This window comes from Chenopodium quinoa, unplaced genomic scaffold (assembly GCF_001683475.1).
Source record: "Chenopodium quinoa cultivar QQ74 unplaced genomic scaffold, ASM168347v1, whole genome shotgun sequence".
Classification (NCBI taxonomy): Eukaryota; Viridiplantae; Streptophyta; class Magnoliopsida; order Caryophyllales; family Amaranthaceae; genus Chenopodium; species Chenopodium quinoa.
In genome coordinates, this window is record NW_018744369.1 from 465,809 (window position 1) to 486,662 (window position 20,854).

The window sequence follows — 20,854 nt, forward strand, 5'->3', positions numbered from 1 at the left end:
AACCCACGAGCCTCACCACCTTCCTCCATTGAAGTCCAATAGAACAAGCACAAAAAAAGGAAAAAAAAATGATCAGAAAAACAAAACAAAAAAAACCACTGAATCAAATACCACATTGGTGGGCATCCTAAACACATTAGCCCCTCGAAATTACTCCTTATTCTATTATTGGTGGGCATAAAAAGTAACCATGAGTTTCAATTACGTTACAAACCCTAATGTATGAAAATTCGAAAACCCAACATAATTAATTAGAAATTTTAGTTATTACAACAACTTATCTATCTCGAAATTAGGTTAATTTCAGCAATTCAAGCTTAAAAATGGAGTTCCCTGCTTCTATGGAGAGTAATTTGAGAGATGGGGTTCAATTAGAGGAAAAAAAGAGGGGAAAAAATTAAGAAAGGGAAGATTCACCGGGACATGTGCGTCTCACGTGTTGGTCAATGCCTGAAAACCAAATTAAGCACCACAAACCAGGGTAGGTGATGTTACTTTGCAAAGAAAAGAAAAAAAGGGTTTATTGTGTGTTTTCATAAGAAAATTTTTATATGGTGTTTTTTTTTTTTTTAAAAAAAAAAGGTTTCTAATAATTAATTAATTATCTATCTCCATCTTAGTCATATTCCATACTTGTATATATTTACAAGGCTAGTATGTATGTATTTAATACTCCTGTAAGTAATTAAGTATAATGGTTCCCTACTCGGCTACTCTCATTGGTACTATTGGTTGTTGCAGAATTAGTCATAGGAGTGAGCTGGACTTATACAATAATATCTTCAAAAATTTTACATGATTTACATCAACCAGCGTCAACTCATTATAAAATATAAACATTTTTTTTTTAATTTTTTATTTTATTTTATTTTATTTTTATTTAAGGTAAGATGAAGGACCCTTACATTATAGAGAATTTTTAACTTGCTACAAAAAAAAAAAAAAAAAAAGAATCTCTACTTGTAGGATTAAAATTGTATGATTTTTTTTAAAAAAAAAATCATATATACATATATATACTCCCTATGGAAGTATATTTAATTAATAGTATAAATCTAAATTCAAATTGTATGATTAAAAAAAAAAAAATCATATATACATATACTTGTATAGTTGCATGGTTGGACTTCAGAGAATGTTTCCCTGGTTTAGCATTCACAAAATAATTAATTAGTGGAGATAATTTAATTGTACTCTGAAGCATATACAAGTAGTCATTAATAATTAATAAAATAAATTAGCAATGAATCTCATAATATATAAGTTGTTAGACCATATTTCTCATGTTAGTTTAAGAATCAAGATGGTTGGACAAGTGGCAATGATCATTGACTATAATTAAGAAATAAGGTCAACTAATAACTTATATCTTTTCAATGGCAATTTGACGAGCAAGATTAATACTCCTTTATGTATATATAAGCTTTGAAAATCCATAGTAATTTGCTCATAATCTTTGATCTAATTCTTCTCTTCCTTGGTACGACGATTGTACGAAGTACATTTATCTAATTCTTCTCTTCCTTGGTACGAAGTACATTTTAAATTTTTATCAGTCTACAATCTTATTTTTATGAATATATATATTTTTTATCAGTCTACAATCTTATTTTCATGAAAATATATATTTTTTTATAAATAAAAAAGTATTACTTTGATCCGTATTATTGTTGCTTGCTATAAATTATATAGAGAAAACATTTCTTTATTATATATTTACTCTGGCTGTATTCTTCTTGTTGTTTGTTCCCTTATTTGGGTAGAATATTAACTAAATTATTCCTTAACCTCGTTGGGCAGGAATTGGTGGTGTGGATGAAGAGTGAAAATTAAAGCTAAAGATCGAAAGGATGTCAAAGCCCTCCCAAAATGATGTTTTTGAGTTCTGTGGCCCTCTCTACCTCAACAACGTAAATTGGTAATTATTTCATATACTACGTGTTTAACTGTTCTTTGGTCCGTGTAAACATAATAGTAAAATAATGTGGTTTTTTTGTTTGTTATTTTATTCTTATTTAACAAAAAAGAGAGTTTTAAAATTAAGGGAGAAGAAGATGTGAACATTGATTATATTACCAAAAAAAATATTATTGTAGTTCTTGTCTCTTTTCATTTATACCCTAGTAACCCTGTAAGCTAAGAGACACATACAACGCATGCGTGTGCAATATAAATATTCCATCATGCTAATTATTCTCTTTTTTTTTGGAATGTTATCCTCTTAAAAAATCACCGAGTTTAAAAATTATTGATAAAAAAACAAAAAAAAAATTGTTATTAAACAAATTTGTGTTATTAAAAAAAAATACTGATAAAATCACGGAGCTAGAGCTGTCAAAAACCGACCTGAACTGGTGAATGCGAACCGTTTTGAAATGTTCCGAAAAGGAACTGAACCGCTAAGAATCTGTTATTTTAAAATTGTAAACCTACCCGACCCGTTTTTTAAAACCTGAAACTAAACCGATCCGAATGTTTGAGAACCGTTAATGAATTGTACCCGATATCAAGCCGAACTAATACAACCCGAAACCGAGAACAACCCGAACCGAGTACTTTTGAACCCGATAGCAACCCGACCCATTGTAAACCGAAACCGTTTAAACCCGATAAACCCAAATCGTTTACAACCAGTAACTGGGTTCGGTTTATCGATTTTTGGTTTGTAACAGGTCGATTTTTAACGGGTAGGAATTATTAACGGGTTAGTTCAAGTCGGTTTTAAATAATTTTGGGTCGGTTCGGTTTAGTTTATTTTTATTACATTTTCTTTTCGGGTCGAATTCTAATCGGGTTGGGTTATAATTGGTTCGGGTCATAATCGGTTCGTAATTTAACCGATTATGACCCGTGATGATATGTCCATTTTATATAGTGTTTTACTCCCGTCCCTTGGTCGTTATTAGTAGTGTTTTTGGCTCTTTAAAGCCACTTTTATTACTAATTTGTGTTTTCTAGTGTTTTCGTAGTTTTAGTTGTATTTTACAGGAAATTGCACCCTTGGAGCATTTTCCCGGGCTTTATGGATCAACTACGGAAGCTAGAAGGACACGACCACTTTTGGAGCCCAGGATCGGTGAGAGCCGGTGATTAAGGGCTCGGTAATTGGGATCCCGAGGTATACGGACCAAGTATTCAAGACCCGAGGAGGAAATCCGGATTGGGCCGAGAAATCAAGCCCAATTGAAGTTTGAGCCTCAAAGTGGAGCAAGGGCCCGATCGGGCGCGGCAAGGCCAGGTGCTGTGCGTGCATAAGCGCGCCCGATCGTGCGAGCATCTAGCACGATCGGGCGATACTGCTGGCAAGGAACTCGAAGAAAAAGGCACGCCCGATCGGGCGGCCCTTCGCCCGATCAGGCGCGCGTTTTTAAGAGACCTGATTAATTAGTTTTAATTTTTGTTTTAGGAAACGTTTATAGACGATTTTGTACGGATTTTTGTGGATTTTTTTTCTTAGACTTTCTCTCTCTACTTAGGATCTTTTCTCTCTCTTAACTCTTCTCTCAACTCTTGTTCTTGATTATTTTCTATTAATACAGATTAGTTTGGTAACGATTTCTCTTCTCTTAATCTTAGTTATTTACTTTATTCTTTTTATCATGTCTTGCTTTATTGCTTTGATTAGTTTAATTTCTACTATGTGTGAGTAGTTTTATTTCTAGGGTTTATGGGGATCCATAAATAATATGAAGGGGTAATTTGTTATTGTTAATTATCAATGCTAGATTAATTTCCTATTGATTGGATTAATGCTCTGTGACTAGATTAGGCCTGATCTTTTATGCATGAGTTTGACAATATTGATTCGAGATTTGACAGATAAGAATTGATGTTTAGGTCTAGTTTCAATAGGCAGGTTAATTTATAAATGTTTAAGTTGAGATTCGAGAGATGAGATTTAATACCGGTAAATTAATTGTGTGATTGTAATACGTAGCGAAAGCCCTTTATGATCTGATTAATGTATGCATTGATAATTGATTACTATGTTTTACCTTGGAATATTATTTATTGGTGAACCTATGCCCTAGATCCTTTTATATATTGTTTTCTGCCTATTCTCAATCTTAGTAGTTTAGTCTCTTATTTAAATATAAATATTGGTTACTTCATAATCTAGATTATTTTAATTAATTAGGAATAGAAAGACCCGTTTCTCTGTGGATTCGACCCTATTTCCCTATCTACATTAGTTAGAGGATTTAGGTATTACTTTTGATTTGGGGATACGACTTTACCCTGTCACCCGACCCGATTATGACCCGAACCAATTATAACCCGACCCGATTAGAATCCGACCCGAAAAGAAACTGTAATAAAAATAAATCGAACCGAACCGAAATTATTTAAAACTGACCCGAACTAACCCGTTAATAATTCCAACCCGCTAAAAACCGACCCGTTACAAACCCAAAACTGATAAACCGAACCCAAACTGAACCGAAAACCCGATTGACACCCCTACACGGAGCCAATATAATAAGATATGACTTCTTTCAAAATATAAAAAATTTAAAAAAGAATGATGGTTTTTTTTTTTCTTTCTTTTTTTTTTTAAATTTTTTTTTTGGTTTTTTTAGAAAATAATACCATATATTTTGCAAAAAATGGGTTATAACACCAAAAAAAAAAAAAACTTTGATTATAACACCACAAAAAAACACAAAAAATGGATTTCACCACCGACTAACGGATTTTTAGATGGAAACCGTTAGTAGGGCCCTCAAATGACACATGTCAATACTCTCTTGGTTTAAAATAAAAAAAAATAATTAAAAAAAAACCGTTAAACTCTAACCTAACCAAGCCCCACCAGCGGCACCACCTATCCTAGCCGCCGACAACACAAACCCAGCCGCCGACACCCCCAGACCCCACAAAAACCGGTGAATCAACCCCTTCCTTCTCCCCGAAAACCAACCCAACTCCCACAACCACCTCTCGCACCGCATCAACCTACCAAAGCAAAGCATCCCCCGCAACTACCTCGCGCACTGTATCGACCCACACTACCACCTCGCTCACTGCACCGACCCATGTAACCACCTCGCGCACCGGACCGCACCTCCCTAGCAACCTCGCGCACTCAAGAAAGCAATATGGGTTTCAATTATCAACAATTATAGTTTTAGGGTTTGTCGATTTTGATTATTTAGGGGTGGAGGTGGCTGATGTGGTGGTTTTCGGGGAGTGGAAAAGAGGTAGGATCGGTTTTTTGATTAGGAGAAAGGGAGGGGTTGTTGGGTGGTTCTACCGGTGACGCATGGGGTCTCGGCGGTGGTGGAGGACGTTCGGTTGCCGCGGATGGAGGATAGGGCTGCCGGCGGTACGGTGGAGGAATATGGCTGGGTTAGGGTATAAGTTTTTTTTTTAATTATTTTTTAAAAAAAATTAATTTTTTTAACCAATATAGCATTGCCACGTGTCGAAAGTGAGCCCCACTAACGGATTCCATCCAAGAATTCGTTAAGTGGTGGTTAAATCAAAGTTTTGTGTTTTTATGTGGTGTTATAATAAAAATTAGAGATTTTGTGGTGTTATAATCTAAGTTTCGAGAAATTTGTGGTGTTATTTTCTAAATTTTCCTTAGACGTAGTTTTTTTTCTTAAAAAGGATAAAATGAGAGGGATATTTTGGAAAAGTAATATTTATCACCCAAAACCCCTTCTCATTTTATATACTTCCTCCGTTTTTTAATACTTGCAACACTTTCTAAGATAGAAGTGTCATAATATTTGCAACACACTATAAAATGAAGGTTTTTATTGTGAAAATTGTATTATTACCTTTTATTTAAAGCTCATGACCCACTTGAGTATACTCCTAACAACCTCTAAACCCTCTATTTTATGTGTATTATTTCATGTGAGGTCCACTTTTCTTAATTACCGTGATAAAATGTGTGTTGCAATTATAAAAAAAAAGGAGAAAGTATTAGTATAGGTATATAAAAGAAAATCACACTTTTTCATCTGCAAACATGAAGAATAGTCAATCTTAGTCTAATTTAAAACTACCATCTGTTATAAATCTTTCAATCTATATACTTCCTCCGTTTTTATTTTATTGCACCATTAGGACTTTTACACTATTCACTTATTTGTTTTTTACTAACATTTGTGATTTATTCATTAGGAAAAATATAGTCATGTGTGATCTAGTTAGATTCTTCTCAAAATCATTCTTTCAAATATTAAATTTTTATAATTTTTACAAAAGTATAATTGAAGATATTAATAGCTAAAGTAATGCATTGACAAGCGTGAAATCCCTCATGGTGCAATAAAAAAAGAACGGAGGAAGTATAATACTCCATTTTATGTATTGTTTAAATGATACTCCTTTGGATGTCAGTCTCATTTTACTGGTTTAATTTGACCAAATAATTGAGGCATACAAAAAATTAGAATAAGTAATAACATGAGACAAATGGATTATGAAATACTTAGTAAGGAGTAACAAATTTTATTGATTCAAATCAACAATAAAAGTATATATGGAGAGGGAATGATTATAGTTATTACTAGATTAGATCACACGATTTAATCAAATGAAATCTTCGAAATTTATTTTTTGTACAAAATTAAAAATAAAAACATTCCCAAAATAAATAAAACATGAATTTATTTATTTATTTATTTATTTTAAATAGAGCCCTTAGAAAAATTGAATGATGAAAACTGAAAAGTGTACTCAAGTAAGAAAATTAAATTAGTATTATTATTGAATAGAATAAACCATTTTTTCAGAATTTGATACTAAGGCCCTGTTTGATTCACCTTAAAAAAATAATATTAAGTAAAAATAATTTCAGTTCAGTAAAAATAAGTTCAGTTCAGTAAAATTAATTTCAGTTCAGTAAAAATAATTTTAGTTCAGTAAAAATAAATTCAGTTCAGTAAAATTTAGTTTTCTTAAAGAAGAATTATAATAGAAAATCAGTAAAAATAATTTCAGTTCAGTAAAAATAATTTAAGTTCAGTGAAAATAATTTCAGTTCAGTAAAATTAAGTTCAGTTCAGTAAAAATAAGTTCAGTTCAGTAAAAATAATTTCAGTTCAGTAAAATTAAGGTGAATCAAACAGGCCCTAATAATAATGTAATTGACTAGAATTTTAATTAACTAAAATAAAAATCACAAAGATTACATCATTTATAGTTTTGAAGGGAAAATTTTTAATAACAACATGACATGTGTCTAATTTTAATATAGAATGATGTCAACGATTATTACTTTGGTATTAGTTAATAGATAGATGTGCTGTTAAATCTATACAATATCTCCATTAAATATAAAAATCAGCCCCAATTCATACAAACTAATATAAACACTTATTGTAGGGGAATACCGAACATAGAAGATCGGTTGCAGCTAGTTTGGTTCAAGGAGTGTATGTTGCGGAATTTGATCGCCAACAAAAGAGAGAAGGGTACGATGTTTTAGCACCAATATGGTGGGAGTTTTTTCATTTCAAATGCATCCAAGCCCTTGAAGATAAAACTGATTCCTCCATTTTTGGGGCCATATTTGAGTACAAACATGCAATCCCAAATCGCCTAAACTCAACCCAAGATATACCCCCAAGATATGTGATTGCTTTACGAGGAACAATCATCAAGCCAAAAACCGGGTTACAAGATTGTTATTTGGATGCAAAGATCATCCTACACGAGTTAAAATGTAGCTCCCGGTACGAAATTGCGTTACACGTAGTAGAGGACTTACTAAGCGTAACGGACCCTAAAGATGTTTGGTTAACCGGGCATTCTTTAGGCGCGGCTATGACATTACAAGCAGAAAAAGACATGGCTAAAAGAGGATGTTACGTCGAAACTTATCTATTTAATCCTCCTTACGCCTCCGCTCCAATTGAGATGCTTCATAGTCGAAAATTGAAGAATGGTGCACGTATAACACATAGTGTTGTAACAGCCGGTCTTTCGTATGCACTAAAGAGAACAAAAAATAATACTAATACGACACATGAAGAATGTGATCCGTTTAGTACTACACTTCGGTCTTGGATCCCGTACTTGTTTGTGAACCCACACGACACGATTTGTTGCGAATATATAGGCTACTTTGAGCATCGAGAGAAGATGGAACGATGGGGCGCAGGTGGGATCGAAAAGATTGCAACAAAAAATTCAGTTGTGAATTTGTTGAAGAATGCATTAGGGAAAGATGGTGACGCTTTACATCTAATTCCTTCAGGTTTTGTTACTATGAATATGAAGAATATGATTGTTAAGGAAAAAGGTCTATCATTAGCTCATGGCCTTTGTCAATGGTGGGAACAATATTCTTGTTGGCAGTCTAAGCTTTACCAATATAATTAGTATAACATTTTCCTAAGGATCCACGATTATATATAGGTGCACGCATGTAATATCTCTAAATTTTTTTCGAGCTTTTTTTTTAAAAGTAGGATGCATTACTTAATCATTAATTGTATTACAAGCCAAAGTTACTGGGACATCACCAGTCGAATAAAGCATAGAGTTTGCAGTACAAAGGTTAAAGTCTTTTACAAAAGAGGCATTACAAATAGATGGTGGCTGATACAAAATACAAGTTTCATTCATGCGCTTCAGATTGGCTCTTGCATCCTTAGCTAGCAAGTCAGCTACGGCATTACAACTCCTTTCCTCAAAGAGCATATCCTGATGGAGCTCCATTCTTAGGTCCCTGCAATTGGTGAGAAGTGTAGGAGCATTAGTTGTACAATCAAGAGCATTAATTTCTTGGACAGCCCTCTTAGCATCTGAGCATATCTGCACATTAGACCATCCCCTATCCTTGACTAATTTCAATGCTAACTCAATGGCTTTCAATTCCGCATCATGGCTTGAGGGTAGGTAGCTTTTCCATATCTGACCCTCAATCCAATTGCCTGAATTGTCTCGACATACCACTGCACATCCTACTTCCTTAGAGGAATGGAGGAAGGATGCGGCACAGTTAATTTGTAAGGAGTTTGGAGGAGGGGGACACCAGTGAGGAGAGGAGATGGGCTCTTGACTTTCGTTATTATACTTCGAAGTGAAGTAGAATTCCGAAGCAGCCCAAACACACTGGTTGATTGCAGTTTGGAGGGGGATGTTTGAATTAGACATAGACCAAGAATTACGCCTTAACCAAATGGTCCAGATGGCGAAGCAGAACATGACATTCCAAGGGATGGTCCCTCTGGTGATGTCAGTAGATTTTAGGTTGCAAGAGATCCAGGTTTTCCACTCCAAGGTTGTGGACACAGTCGTAGGGGGTGGGAGGTTCTCCCAGAATTCCTTAGCTCTGACACAATGAATGAAAATATGGGAGGAGGTCTCATCTTGCTCAGGACAAAAAGAACATTTAGGAGAGGCAGAGGACTGTCTTTGATGGAGATTTTTTTTGTGTGCAATACGGTCCCAAGCTAAAACCCAAAGGAAGGATCTTATCTTGGGATGTGTATTCGCTTTCCAGATTAGGTTCCAATCAATGAAGGAGAGGATGAGAGGCTACCATTTTGGATGAGCATTTTGGCTTTTTGTGGATTGAACTTACCCTTTGAGAAATGTGTGTCATTCTGAGAAGAAAAAGGAACGGATTGAATAAGTTGAAATAGGTGTTCAGAGATTTCGAAGGAGAGGAGCAGCTCAGTTTGGTGTTTAGAGGCAAGGGAGATTGCAGAGAGGGAGAGATGCTGTGCATGAAGGTTTATTGGTCCAACTATGAACTGTCTCAATGGGAGGTGAAGAAGCCACCTATCTTCCCATAGGTCAATGTTAGAACCATCACCCACATTCCAAACTATACTGTTTTGGAAAGTCGGCCAAGCCTTTCCCACACCCTTCCAAATGTGAGATCCCTTGTTGAACGATGTTGGGTTTTCCTTGTTGTCAATGTAGATTTCTCTCAATAATTGGGCTGCCCACCCTTTATTGTTGTAGATGGACCAACACAGCTTAGAAAGAGAAATAAGATTGAGCTCGTCGTGCTTTACAAAGCCCAACCCGCCCTGGTCTTTAGGCCTGCATATCTTATCCCATGAAATCCACGAGATTTTTCTTTTATCACCATTACTTCCCCAAAAGAAGTTAGAGCAAATGGAGTCAAGATGAGATGTGAGGGATTTAGGGATCCAAAATGATTGCATGAAATATCTCGGGATTGATTGAAGAGTAGATTGAATGAGTATTTGCTTGCCCGCTTTAGTTAAGGTTGAGCTCTTCCATGATGCAAGTTTAGAGCCAATCTTATCAACCAAGAATTGCAAGTTACCTTTAGAAGGCCTTTTAATGGATAAGGGGAATCCGAGATATTTTCCAAGGTCTGAGGTGGCCGTAATGTTCAATTCTTGTTCAAACTCATCAATCATCGAATGAGGGGTATTAGGGGAGAAGAAAATGGAGCTCTTGTGGTCGTTTATTTTTTGTCCTGACATTCCAAAGAAGAGAGAAAGTGTGTTTGACATGGAGTGGAGGGTTTTTTTATTTGTCTGGCCAAAAAAGAGAACATCATCCGCGAAGAGTAGGTGCGAGATGTTTGTTTTTCCACCCCGAAAACGAAAAGGGCTCCAATTTTTTAAATCACACTCTTTATGGATCAACCTAGAAAGGTATTCCATACATATAATAAACAGATAGGGTGATAGCGGGTCCCCCTGACGTAATCCTCTCGTAGGAGTGAAGGATTGAGATAAGTGGCCATTAATGAGGATCGATGAGGAAACCGAAGATACACAACTCATGATGAGTTCAACTGTATCTAAGGAGAAGTTGAAATACATCAGGCAATGTCTAATGAATGGCCACTCCAATCTATCATATGCTTTTTTGAGATCGATTTTGAGAGCAAAGGTGCCTTTTCTACCTCTTTTTTTCTTTCCCATAGAGTGAACGATCTCGGAAGCAATGATGAAATTTATGTCCGTTCCTCGGCCCGGGAGAAAACTATTTTGGTTTGGGGAGATAATCGAGTTTAGATGGGGTCTAATTCGATTAACCAAAATTTTTGAGACGAATTTGTAACAGCAATTTACTAAACTGATCGGTCGAAAGCTTGATATACTTGTGGGATTTTGGATTTTTGGGATTAGACAAATGACCGTTTTATTGAGATTTTGGGGCACTTGTTTTGTAGTGAAGATAGAAGAGATAAGATGAAGGCATTCCAGGTGTATAGAATCCCACATTTTCTGGAAAAAGAGCGCGTGGAAGCCGTCCTCTCCAGGTGCTTTTAACGGCCCAATGGAAAAGTCGGCCTCCTTAAGTTCAGCCAAGGTGGGGTTTTGAGAGCATTTGAAAGTTTCAGCAAATATAGGAGGGGGGGGGGGGCAGATGGATGTTTTCTGAGGTGAACAAGGATGAAAAGTGGTGGGTAATGAGGTCATGAATTTGTTGGGGATCTACAACCCACTCCCCCACTTCATTTTTGAGGGCTGAAATTTTATTTCTTTTTTTTTTTGGATGGTCGAAGAGAGATGGAAAAATTTAGTATTTCTATCCCCGTGTATCAACCAATCCGTACGAGGTCTAGTCGCCCAGTACATTTCCTCTTGCTCAAGTAAGGTATTCAATTCCTCAGCCAAAGAATTTTCTAAATCCAAGAGATAGCCATTGAGGGGATTGTTTTCAAAAGCTAACTGGCCCCCTTCAATTCTAGCTCTTAATATTTTTATTTTCTTTGGAACCGACCCAACATTGTTGGAGGCCCAAATCAAAAGGGACTTGGCTAAGTCATTGAGCTTGGCCGGAAGAGATGTATGGATCGCTCCCCATTTATTGGTGGCAAAGGGTTGGAATGATGGGTCAGAAAACCACATGGGCTCAAAGCGAAATGGTTTTCGGCCCGTCATTTGAACCCGCTTCTCTAAGGATAAGAGTAGCGGGTTGTGATCCGAAGTCATTCATGGCAAATTTTGGACTACCGAGTCTTGGAATAATTAAATCCAAGATGGGCTGGCCTAAAATCTGTCAAGCCTTTCAAATATGGGAGAATTTCTCCTTTTATTGAACCATGTGAACTTGTGGCCAGTGTAACCTAGATCCAACAAATTACACTTGTTCATCGTTTCCTTGTATGCTCTCATTTGAGTTATGGGGTGGGCATTACCCCCCTATTTCTCGTGGTCAAAACAAATTTCATTTAAATCACCACAAACAAGCCACGGGAGGGAGATAGTTGGCGCTAAATTTAAAAGATCCTCCCATAATTCTAGCCTAGCTTTAAAACAAGTGCTTGCATAGATGATTGAAATGAAAAAGGGGGTTTTATTTTTTACCTGCACTATAGCATGAATGAAACGCTGATCTTTCGCGACGGTGGTGATGTTTTTGATACCGATGTTCCATAAGAGCAGAATACCCCCAGAGAGACCCACCGGATCGACCACCTCGAAGGAGTTGAAGGGGAGATTGCGGATGATTTCCTCCACCTCCGATTTTTTAACTTAAGTTTCATTAAGGATCACGATTTCCGGATCATGATCCTTCAGCAGTTGGCGGAGGTTCTTCTTAAACCCCCTCCGGGCTATACCCCTTGCGTTCCAAAGTAGCATTGACATTCCGGGCTTCATCACTGGGAATTTTGTCATTTCCACTCTCGTCTCGAATGCCTGATAGGGTAAAGTCGTATCCCCTAATCAAAAGTAATACCTAAATCCTATAACTAATGTAGATAGGGAAATAGGGTCGATCTCCACAGGGAAACAAGTCTTTTTACTCCTAATTAATTATTATAGTCTAAATTATCTAAGTAACCAATATTTATATTTGAGTATAAAACTAAACTACAAAGAATATGAATAGGGAGAAAACGATATATATAAGGATCTAGGGCATAGGTTTACCAATAAATAATACTCCAGGGTAAAACATAGTAATCAATCATTGACATTACATAAATAACATAATTAACAGGCTCTCGCAATTTATTAATCAACATAGATCTAACAGGCTCTCGCAATTTACTAGATCTAAGTTCTTATTGAAAATAGCCTTTAATATCAAATTAACATCTACTCGATTCATCAATTCAATATTGCCATAATTTTACAAGCCGCAATTGTAAAACGTTAAAACAATTCAATAAGAAATTATCATGCAATACCAATAATCAAAAATAGTCAATCATCAATGCATCAATTAACCAAATTGTAAAGGGATTTCGCTACGTATTACAATCACACAATTAATTTACCGGTATTAAATCTCATCTCTCAAATCTCGACTTAACCATTTATAAATTAATCTGCCTATTGAAACTAGACCTAAACATTAATTCTCATCTCTCGAATCTTGAATCAATATTGTCAAACTCATGCATAAAAGATAGGCCTAATCTAGTCACAGAGCATTAAATCAGTCAATAGGAAATTAATCTAGCATTGATAGTTAACAACAACAATTTACCCCTTCATATTATTTATTAGATCCCCATAAACCATAGAAATTAAACTACTCACACATAATAGAAACTAAACTAATAAAAGCAATAAAATGAGACATGATTAAAGGAATAGAATAAATAACTAGGATTAAGAGAAGAGAAAGCGTTACCAAAATAAATCTGGAATTAATGGAAGAATTAAGAACAAAGGTTTAAGAGAAAAGGAATCTAAGAGAATAATTAAGAGAGTAAAGAAAGAGTAAAAAGGAGAAGAAAAAGAGAAGATACTAAAATCGTATTACGGAGGAGTATTTATACTCCGTACAAAATCCTAAATTAAAACAAATTAAAACTACGTTAAACGTCTCTTAAGAAATACACGCGCCCGATCGGGCGAGGCACCGCCCGATCGGGCGCGCCTTCGGGCGCCAACCTTTTCTTCTCTCGCCCGGCCGGGCGTGCCTCCGGGTGCCGACCTTTGCTTCTCCCGCCCGGCCGGGCGCGTCTCCGGGCGCTAGCCTTTTTGGCCGGGCGGCTCTCTTGGTCCACTCTTTGGACTACGATTGGGCTCCAATTCTTCGGGCCAATCTGGGTTGCTACTTTGGGTCTTGAATACTCGGTCCAAATGCCCTGGTATCACCTATACCGAGCCCTTAATCACAGGTTCGATGGCTCTAACCGGCCCTGGGCTATAAAATCTGGTCGTGTTTCCCCAATGCTCGTGATTGCTCAAAAATATCTCGGGAAAATACTCCAAAAGCATAATTACCTGCAAAAGTCAACCAAATCTACGAAAACACTAGAAAACCCCAATTAGTAATAAAAGTGGCTCTAAAGAGCCAAAAACACTACTAATTATGACCAAGGGACGGGGGTAAAATACTATATAAGATAGACACATCAAACTCCCTAAAGCCAAACCTTTGCTTGTCCCTAAGCAAAGATCTCATCAATGAATCAATAAATATACTTCACCCCCAAAAAGTAAAAATCAAGCACAAACGATTCAGGGTAAATCAAATAAACATGCTTCAAAGTCAACCAATCAAATCCATCTAATTACCAATCTTCCCTAACAATTGTCAAATAAAGCAAACCACAAGAGCATATAGAATTCAAGACTAGTGCTCACGCACTCAAATCTCATTTGTGTGGCGAGTAAAAGATGTACTCGATCGCTCTACATCCAACCCCTTTATGTGAACAATGCCCTCCCAACTCACACTCTCGCGTGTATACAACAATGAACGCTCAATCCTACTAGTCGACTCGAAATATGTCAAATCATAACTTAATTGCATTGATAAGCAACACTTTCACATTCATACAATTCTATGCACAAAGGTCGGAAGGTCTTTAAAGCTTGTAATGTAAGGCTAGGGTAAAGGGTAGGATAAATTTGGAAATAAGTGAGAAAAAAGCTATGCTTAAAAGAGCCATATCCTAATAAAACCCATGATCAAAATAAATAATGATCATACATCTCCTACATAACCAACTCTAACATCAACCAAATATACTCCAATCATAATAAACAATCCCAACACTTACAATTTCACTCATAAAAATATAATAATGAAGAAACAGAGTGAATAAACAAACTTTATTTTCCAAACTTGAATTTTTTTCATTGAGGCTCAAAATTATTTTTCTTTTGATCAACCTCCAACTGGAACATTTGAACATTTTTTTTTTCGAAGTTCACTTATTTTTTTCATATCTTTTTTCTTTGAACTTCTCTTTTTTTTTCATAATATCATGCTTTATTTTTTCAAGAAAATATAACTCTCAAACTCATCAAAAATAAACATGAATAACAACAAAACGACTTCTTAAAAGCCCACCCAAGTTGTGCAAATAATAAGCACACTACAAGCTCCCTCACCTCACTCACTAATAGCTCCCCCAAGCCAAGCTTGGAACTAGTAACCAATGGGGCAAAATAGGCTTGTAATATGGCTAATAAAACAACAAAAAGTCAAGGCAACAACATGGGTAGCAAGAAAGGAACAAATGTATCTACAATATCTGGAGGCTACCTAAAAGAACAAATGCCTTCGTCCTCCACAATGTGCATAATAATGAATCATATAAATATTACTAATAGTAGCAAACCAATACTCAAATTCATTGACATACCAGGAATTATGCAACTATCACACATTCCTAACCAAATCAACTAGTCAAGCACTATATTCACAAGTAGTTGGACAAAATTGACGCATGTTAAGGTTTCAAGGCATTCAAACATCAAATCATGATCAACTAATCCACAATGCTTATCATCAAATACTAGGAACCAAAACAATTTCGAAAAATTTTCATCAAGTAAGGGGCACAGGGAAGCATAATTTACAATTCATTGGAACAAAACTAACCTAAGAAATTAATAAAATCTATACTTAGAAAAATAAAAATAAAAAAGAGAAGAGAGAGAGTGAAAGATGTACCATACAAACACGAGAACCTCCCCCCAAGATGAATCAGACAATGTCCTCATTGTCTTAAAGGGAAGCTAGTAGTCAAGGTGACTACTCTTCATCATCACCACATCAATGTCACCAAAGTCTCGAGGATTGCAATGCATCTCTTTGGAACAAAATTGGGCAAGAAAGAAACAAAGAGTTAGTGGGAAAAAGTTCAAATTTGAGTCAGGTGCACTATTCTGATCATAACTTTTGATATATAAACGATAATACAGTAATTCTAATTGCATTGGAAACTAGACGTTAAGAGCTTTCCAACAACAAGTCACACGCAAAAATCGGATAAGAAACGTAAAAGTTATGGTCTGTCGAAGTTGACAAAGTTTGCTGACGCGTACGTGCGCCCGATCGGGCGAGCTCTGCCCGATCGGGCCCGTGCTACTGATTTGACGGGGCAGCTTGCTGCTGCTAATTGCCCCGGGATTCCTTTAGCCCTTCGATCTTTTCTCAACTTTTCTAGTATCTCTGCACAAAATCACACTCCCACAAATATAAGATATACTCTCCTCTACCTCTCTAAAAAAACAAAAAGAAAACACACAAACAAATAAAAAAATAAAAAACTAAATAATAAGCAACAAAATACGGGTTGCCTCCCGCAAAGCGCTAGTTTATCAAGGTCCCACTCGACCATAATCCTTCTCTCAATCGGAAGAATTCAATGCCTTGAGTAACTTATCAAACACTCCTGCAAACATTTCATTAAGCACTATATAGGGCTTAATAGCAAGCACATTTATCCCTACAAAGAAAAAGTTAGGAGCACATAAAGAGAACTCAAGGTAGAAAGAAAAATCAAAAGAGGGAGATGAAAATACACCACAACCTTCTACTTCCTCCGCTAAAAATTTAGAATTAATAGAACGAACATGGAGGTAGTCATTGTCTTTATCATCCAATAATGACTTTAAAATTTTACCCTCACAAATAACCTCATCATCAACAAAGGAATTATCAACCACCGTTTCTACAACTAATGATTTTTCAATCACCGATTCGTCAACCAATGATTTTTCAACCACAAATTCTATAACCGATGGTTCTTCATCCTCAATAACATTCATATTATTATAGTGTCCATAGACTTTTTCATCAAGAGCCTTCCAATAACTTTCAATAGCAACTAATCGTTTCCGAATATGATCATATGTATATGGAAAGACTCTAAAATCATTCGGAGCACGCACAAAAAACTCACTATAAGGGCATTCAGGATTTTCATGACAAAGACGTTGACAGCTACAGTAGTTAGGTGCTGCATAAAAATTATATAATTCTTGTAGTGACATAAACATGGATATTTTCAACTCATAAAAAAAAATTAAAATAAATAAATAAATAAATAAATAAATAGATTAAAAATAATCTAGACTCTAATAATAATTAGAAATAAAAATAAAACCGTTTCCCCGGCAACGGCGCCAAATTTAGACAAGGTAAAGTCGTATCCCCTAATCAAAAGTAATACCTAAATCCTATAACTAATGTAGATAGGGAAGTAGGGTCGATCTCCACAGAGAAACAAGTCTTTTTACTCCTAATTAATTATTATAATCTAAATTATCTAAGTAACCAATATTTATATTTGAGTATGAAACTAAACTGCAAAGAATATGAATAGGGAGAAAACGATATATAAAAGGATCTAGGGCATAGGTTCACCAATAAATAATACTCTAGGGTAAAACATAGTAATCAATCATTGACATTGCATAAATAACATGATTAACAGGCTCTCACAATTTATTAATCAACATAGATCTAACAGGCTCTCGCAATTACTAGATCTAAGTTCTTATTGAAAATAGCCTTTAATATCAAATTAACATCTGCTCGATTCATCAATTCAATATTGCCATACTTTTACAAGCCGCAATTGTAAAACGTTAAAACAGTTCAATAAGAAATTATCATGCAATACCAATAATCAATAATAGTCAATCATCAATGCATCAATTAACCAGATCGTAAAGGGTTTTCGCTACGTATTACAATCACACAATTAATTTACCGGTATTAAATCTCATCTCTCGAATCTCGATTTAATCATTTATAAATTAATCTGCCTATTGAAACTAGACCTAAAAATTAATTCTCATCTCTCGAATCTTGAATCAATATTGTCAAACTCATGCATAAAAGATAGGCCTAATCTAGTCACAGAGCATTAAATCAGTCAATAGGAAATTAATCTAGCATTGATAGTTAACAACAACAATTTACCCCTTCATATTATTTATAGATCCCCATAAACCATAGAAATTAAACTACTCACACATAATAGAAACTAAACTAATCAAAGCAATAAAATGAGACATGATTAAAGGAATAGAATAAATAACTAGGATTAAGAGAAGAGAAAGCATTACCAAAATAAATCTGGAATTAATGGAAATTAAGAACAAAGGTTTAAGAGAAAAGGAATTTAAGAGAATAATTAAGAGAGTAAAGAAAGAGTAAAAAGGAGAAGAAGAAGAGAAGATACTAAAATCGTATTACGGAGGAGTATTTATACTCCGTACAAAATCCTAAATTAAAACAAATTAAAACTACGTTAAACGTCTTTTAAGAAATACACGCGCCCGTTCGGGCGAGGCAACGCCCAATCGGGCGCGCTTTCGGGCGCCAACCTTTGCTTCTCTCGCCCGGCTGGGCGCGCCTCCGGGCGCCAGCCTTTTTGGCCGGGCGGATCTCTTGGGCCTCTATTTGGATTACGATTGGGCTCCAATTCTTCGGGCCAATCTGGGTTTCCTCTTTGGGTCTTTTCGTTATTTTGGAAGAACGGGCTCCGGATTGGCTAGCATTTGGAGCTCCCACGGCATCAATAATCCGGAGTACACCTTCTGCAGCTCGGTGATCCACCAGCGAAGCAAGATTCCCAGCGGTTTGCACATAAGAGTGACGTCCGCTATCGATGGGAGATGAGCTGGAACCAGAACCCTTGGGTCGTTGTGGTCCCCTGTCCTCAAGTTTGTGAACATCGGCGCAGCCGCCGCCGGTTCCAGCAGTATTTGCCGCAGAACCCCCGGGGTGAGGGTGTGCCAGTTGCCGAGGATATCTTGAACATAGAAGGATTGGAGGTTGAAAAGGTACTCCGTCATGGAGAATTGGGGTTTCGTGGAGGTTATTATGTTCCTCTCCGGCGATAGGATCACCTTGGTTGGGTTGTGTTTGGAGTGGTGGCGTTGGATTGCTCAGATAAGAGCCGCTGTCTTTTCGTTCTTTGTGGCTCGGTTTTCCATTTTTTGCGGTTTGGAGAAGAGGTTGCTTTGAGGGGTGAGGTGTGAGATCTGAGAATAAAAAGAAGGGGGTAGAAGTGTTTAAGTCTGTTGAATTTTGAATAGTTCCGGGTGAGGGGAAGGGGATGATGGATCGGTTGATAAGACATTGGAGAGGACATAACAAGTTTAGGCGGCTCTGGTCAGCAGAGAAACTAGGGGAAGTATTGGAAAAGATGAAAAAAGGATTGTGGAAGGATTTGTTTATCAGAAGGGTAGAGGGAGTAAGGGGATTTTCAGAAGAATAAAGAAGTGATGGGGTCCCACCTACCTTGTTGTCCAATTCCAAAAGTTGGAACTTATTTGTCGTATGTACAATTGGAGATTTGCTACCTTTTGTCTGGTGGTCCCCCAATTTCTTACTCGGTTGACTTTGGATAATGGAGACAAATAGCTACTTTTCCTTGAGACGATCTGCCACTCCTCTCTGGACGGCGCATGAACAGCGGCACATTTTTGCGGTTCGGAGACCGGAGGCACCTGAGCCAATGTCGACGTTGAGGGATTCAGATGCGGTGCAGAATGCTTGAGCTTATTGCTAATGGGATGTTTTGATTGGATTTCCTTATAGGAAATTTCCTGCTTTAGATTACCTAGCCAAATATGAGTTTTCTTTGGCTAATCCTCATTGATAAGAACGAGCACTCTGGCCGTTCTCAGGTAGTTAGCACCTCTAGAGTTATCCCTCTTAATGAAGGTACCAATCGAATTACCGATTCTTGAGAGCATGTCTTGATTATTAAATTCCGCAGGTAACTCATGTAATTCCACCCAAATTGCTGTTTTATTAAGGGGGGCATTGGACGGCTTGAAGCCAGGCTTCCATTTTTCCACAGAGATGAAAACTCCGTTGAGGAACCAAGGCCCTGATTTCAGGATTCGATCGCAATCCTCTGGAGAACTACATTTCGTAATGAAGAAACCCTTCCCAATGGGAAAAGAAGTGACCTTTGCCTTTGGTTTCCACAGTTTGACAATATTTTCTGTGAAGAATTCTGTAGAAAATGACTTTCCACATGGTTTTGAAATGAGTGACGTCGACCAATCTTCACAAAGGGCGTCATACTCACTAGGTTCAATTGGGATGAAAATTTCTTTTGATGCATCAAAGGACTCCGGAGGGGTAGAGGCTGCATTGCAGAGGGAGGAGGCTACTGGAGCCTTGTTCCTTACAGCATCCAAGAAGGAGAAATGGCTATTATGGCTAAGGGTTTGACAGTTCAGGTGGATGGGGGTGAGTGTAGATGGAGTGGGGGGAGGTTGGTTGGTCTGGGATGGGGTTGAGGTGTGCTTAGTTACTCTGGTTTGGGTGGAAGTGTCTAGTGTAGGTGGTTTTTGCTTGGAAGGGGGGACTCTCTCTCACTAGGTTTCTCTCTCAACATAGTTGCTTTGATTTGTAAGCAATTCGTATATTTGAGGACCCTAGCTAATGCTAATAAGGTTTTACTTCAAGTTGCTGGTGTGACTGTGTAATTTTTTCCGAGCTTAGTTTATATATTTTGACTTTGACATTGTTTATGTACTACGATTTGATTTTCTTAAACTTGTGTACATGTTTTCATCAAATTTATTTACTACTCTAGTTAATTCTTTTGTCAAAATTTGTCAAATTATTCATCAAACATGATATTTCTCAAATACTACAAATCATGAGTATCTCGATTTTTAAATGAAAAACAGTAATCATTTTTCAATCAAGAACAGAGAAAAACGATTGA

General features: G+C 36.6%; 1 protein-coding gene across 1 annotated transcript; it reads left to right on the forward strand.

Annotated features, from left to right (window-relative positions):
* The first annotated feature begins 323 nt into the window (after positions 1–323).
* On the forward strand, positions 324–8,342 carry LOC110696799 (GDSL esterase/lipase At4g10955-like). The gene is made up of 4 exons (XM_021874135.1): positions 324–365; positions 1,836–1,918; positions 6,355–6,367; positions 7,342–8,342. The coding sequence occupies exons 1-4, from the start codon at positions 324–326 to the stop codon at positions 8,338–8,340; spliced, it is 1,137 nt and encodes a 378-aa protein (XP_021729827.1). The 3' UTR covers positions 8,341–8,342.
* The last annotated feature ends 12,512 nt before the right edge of the window (positions 8,343–20,854 follow it).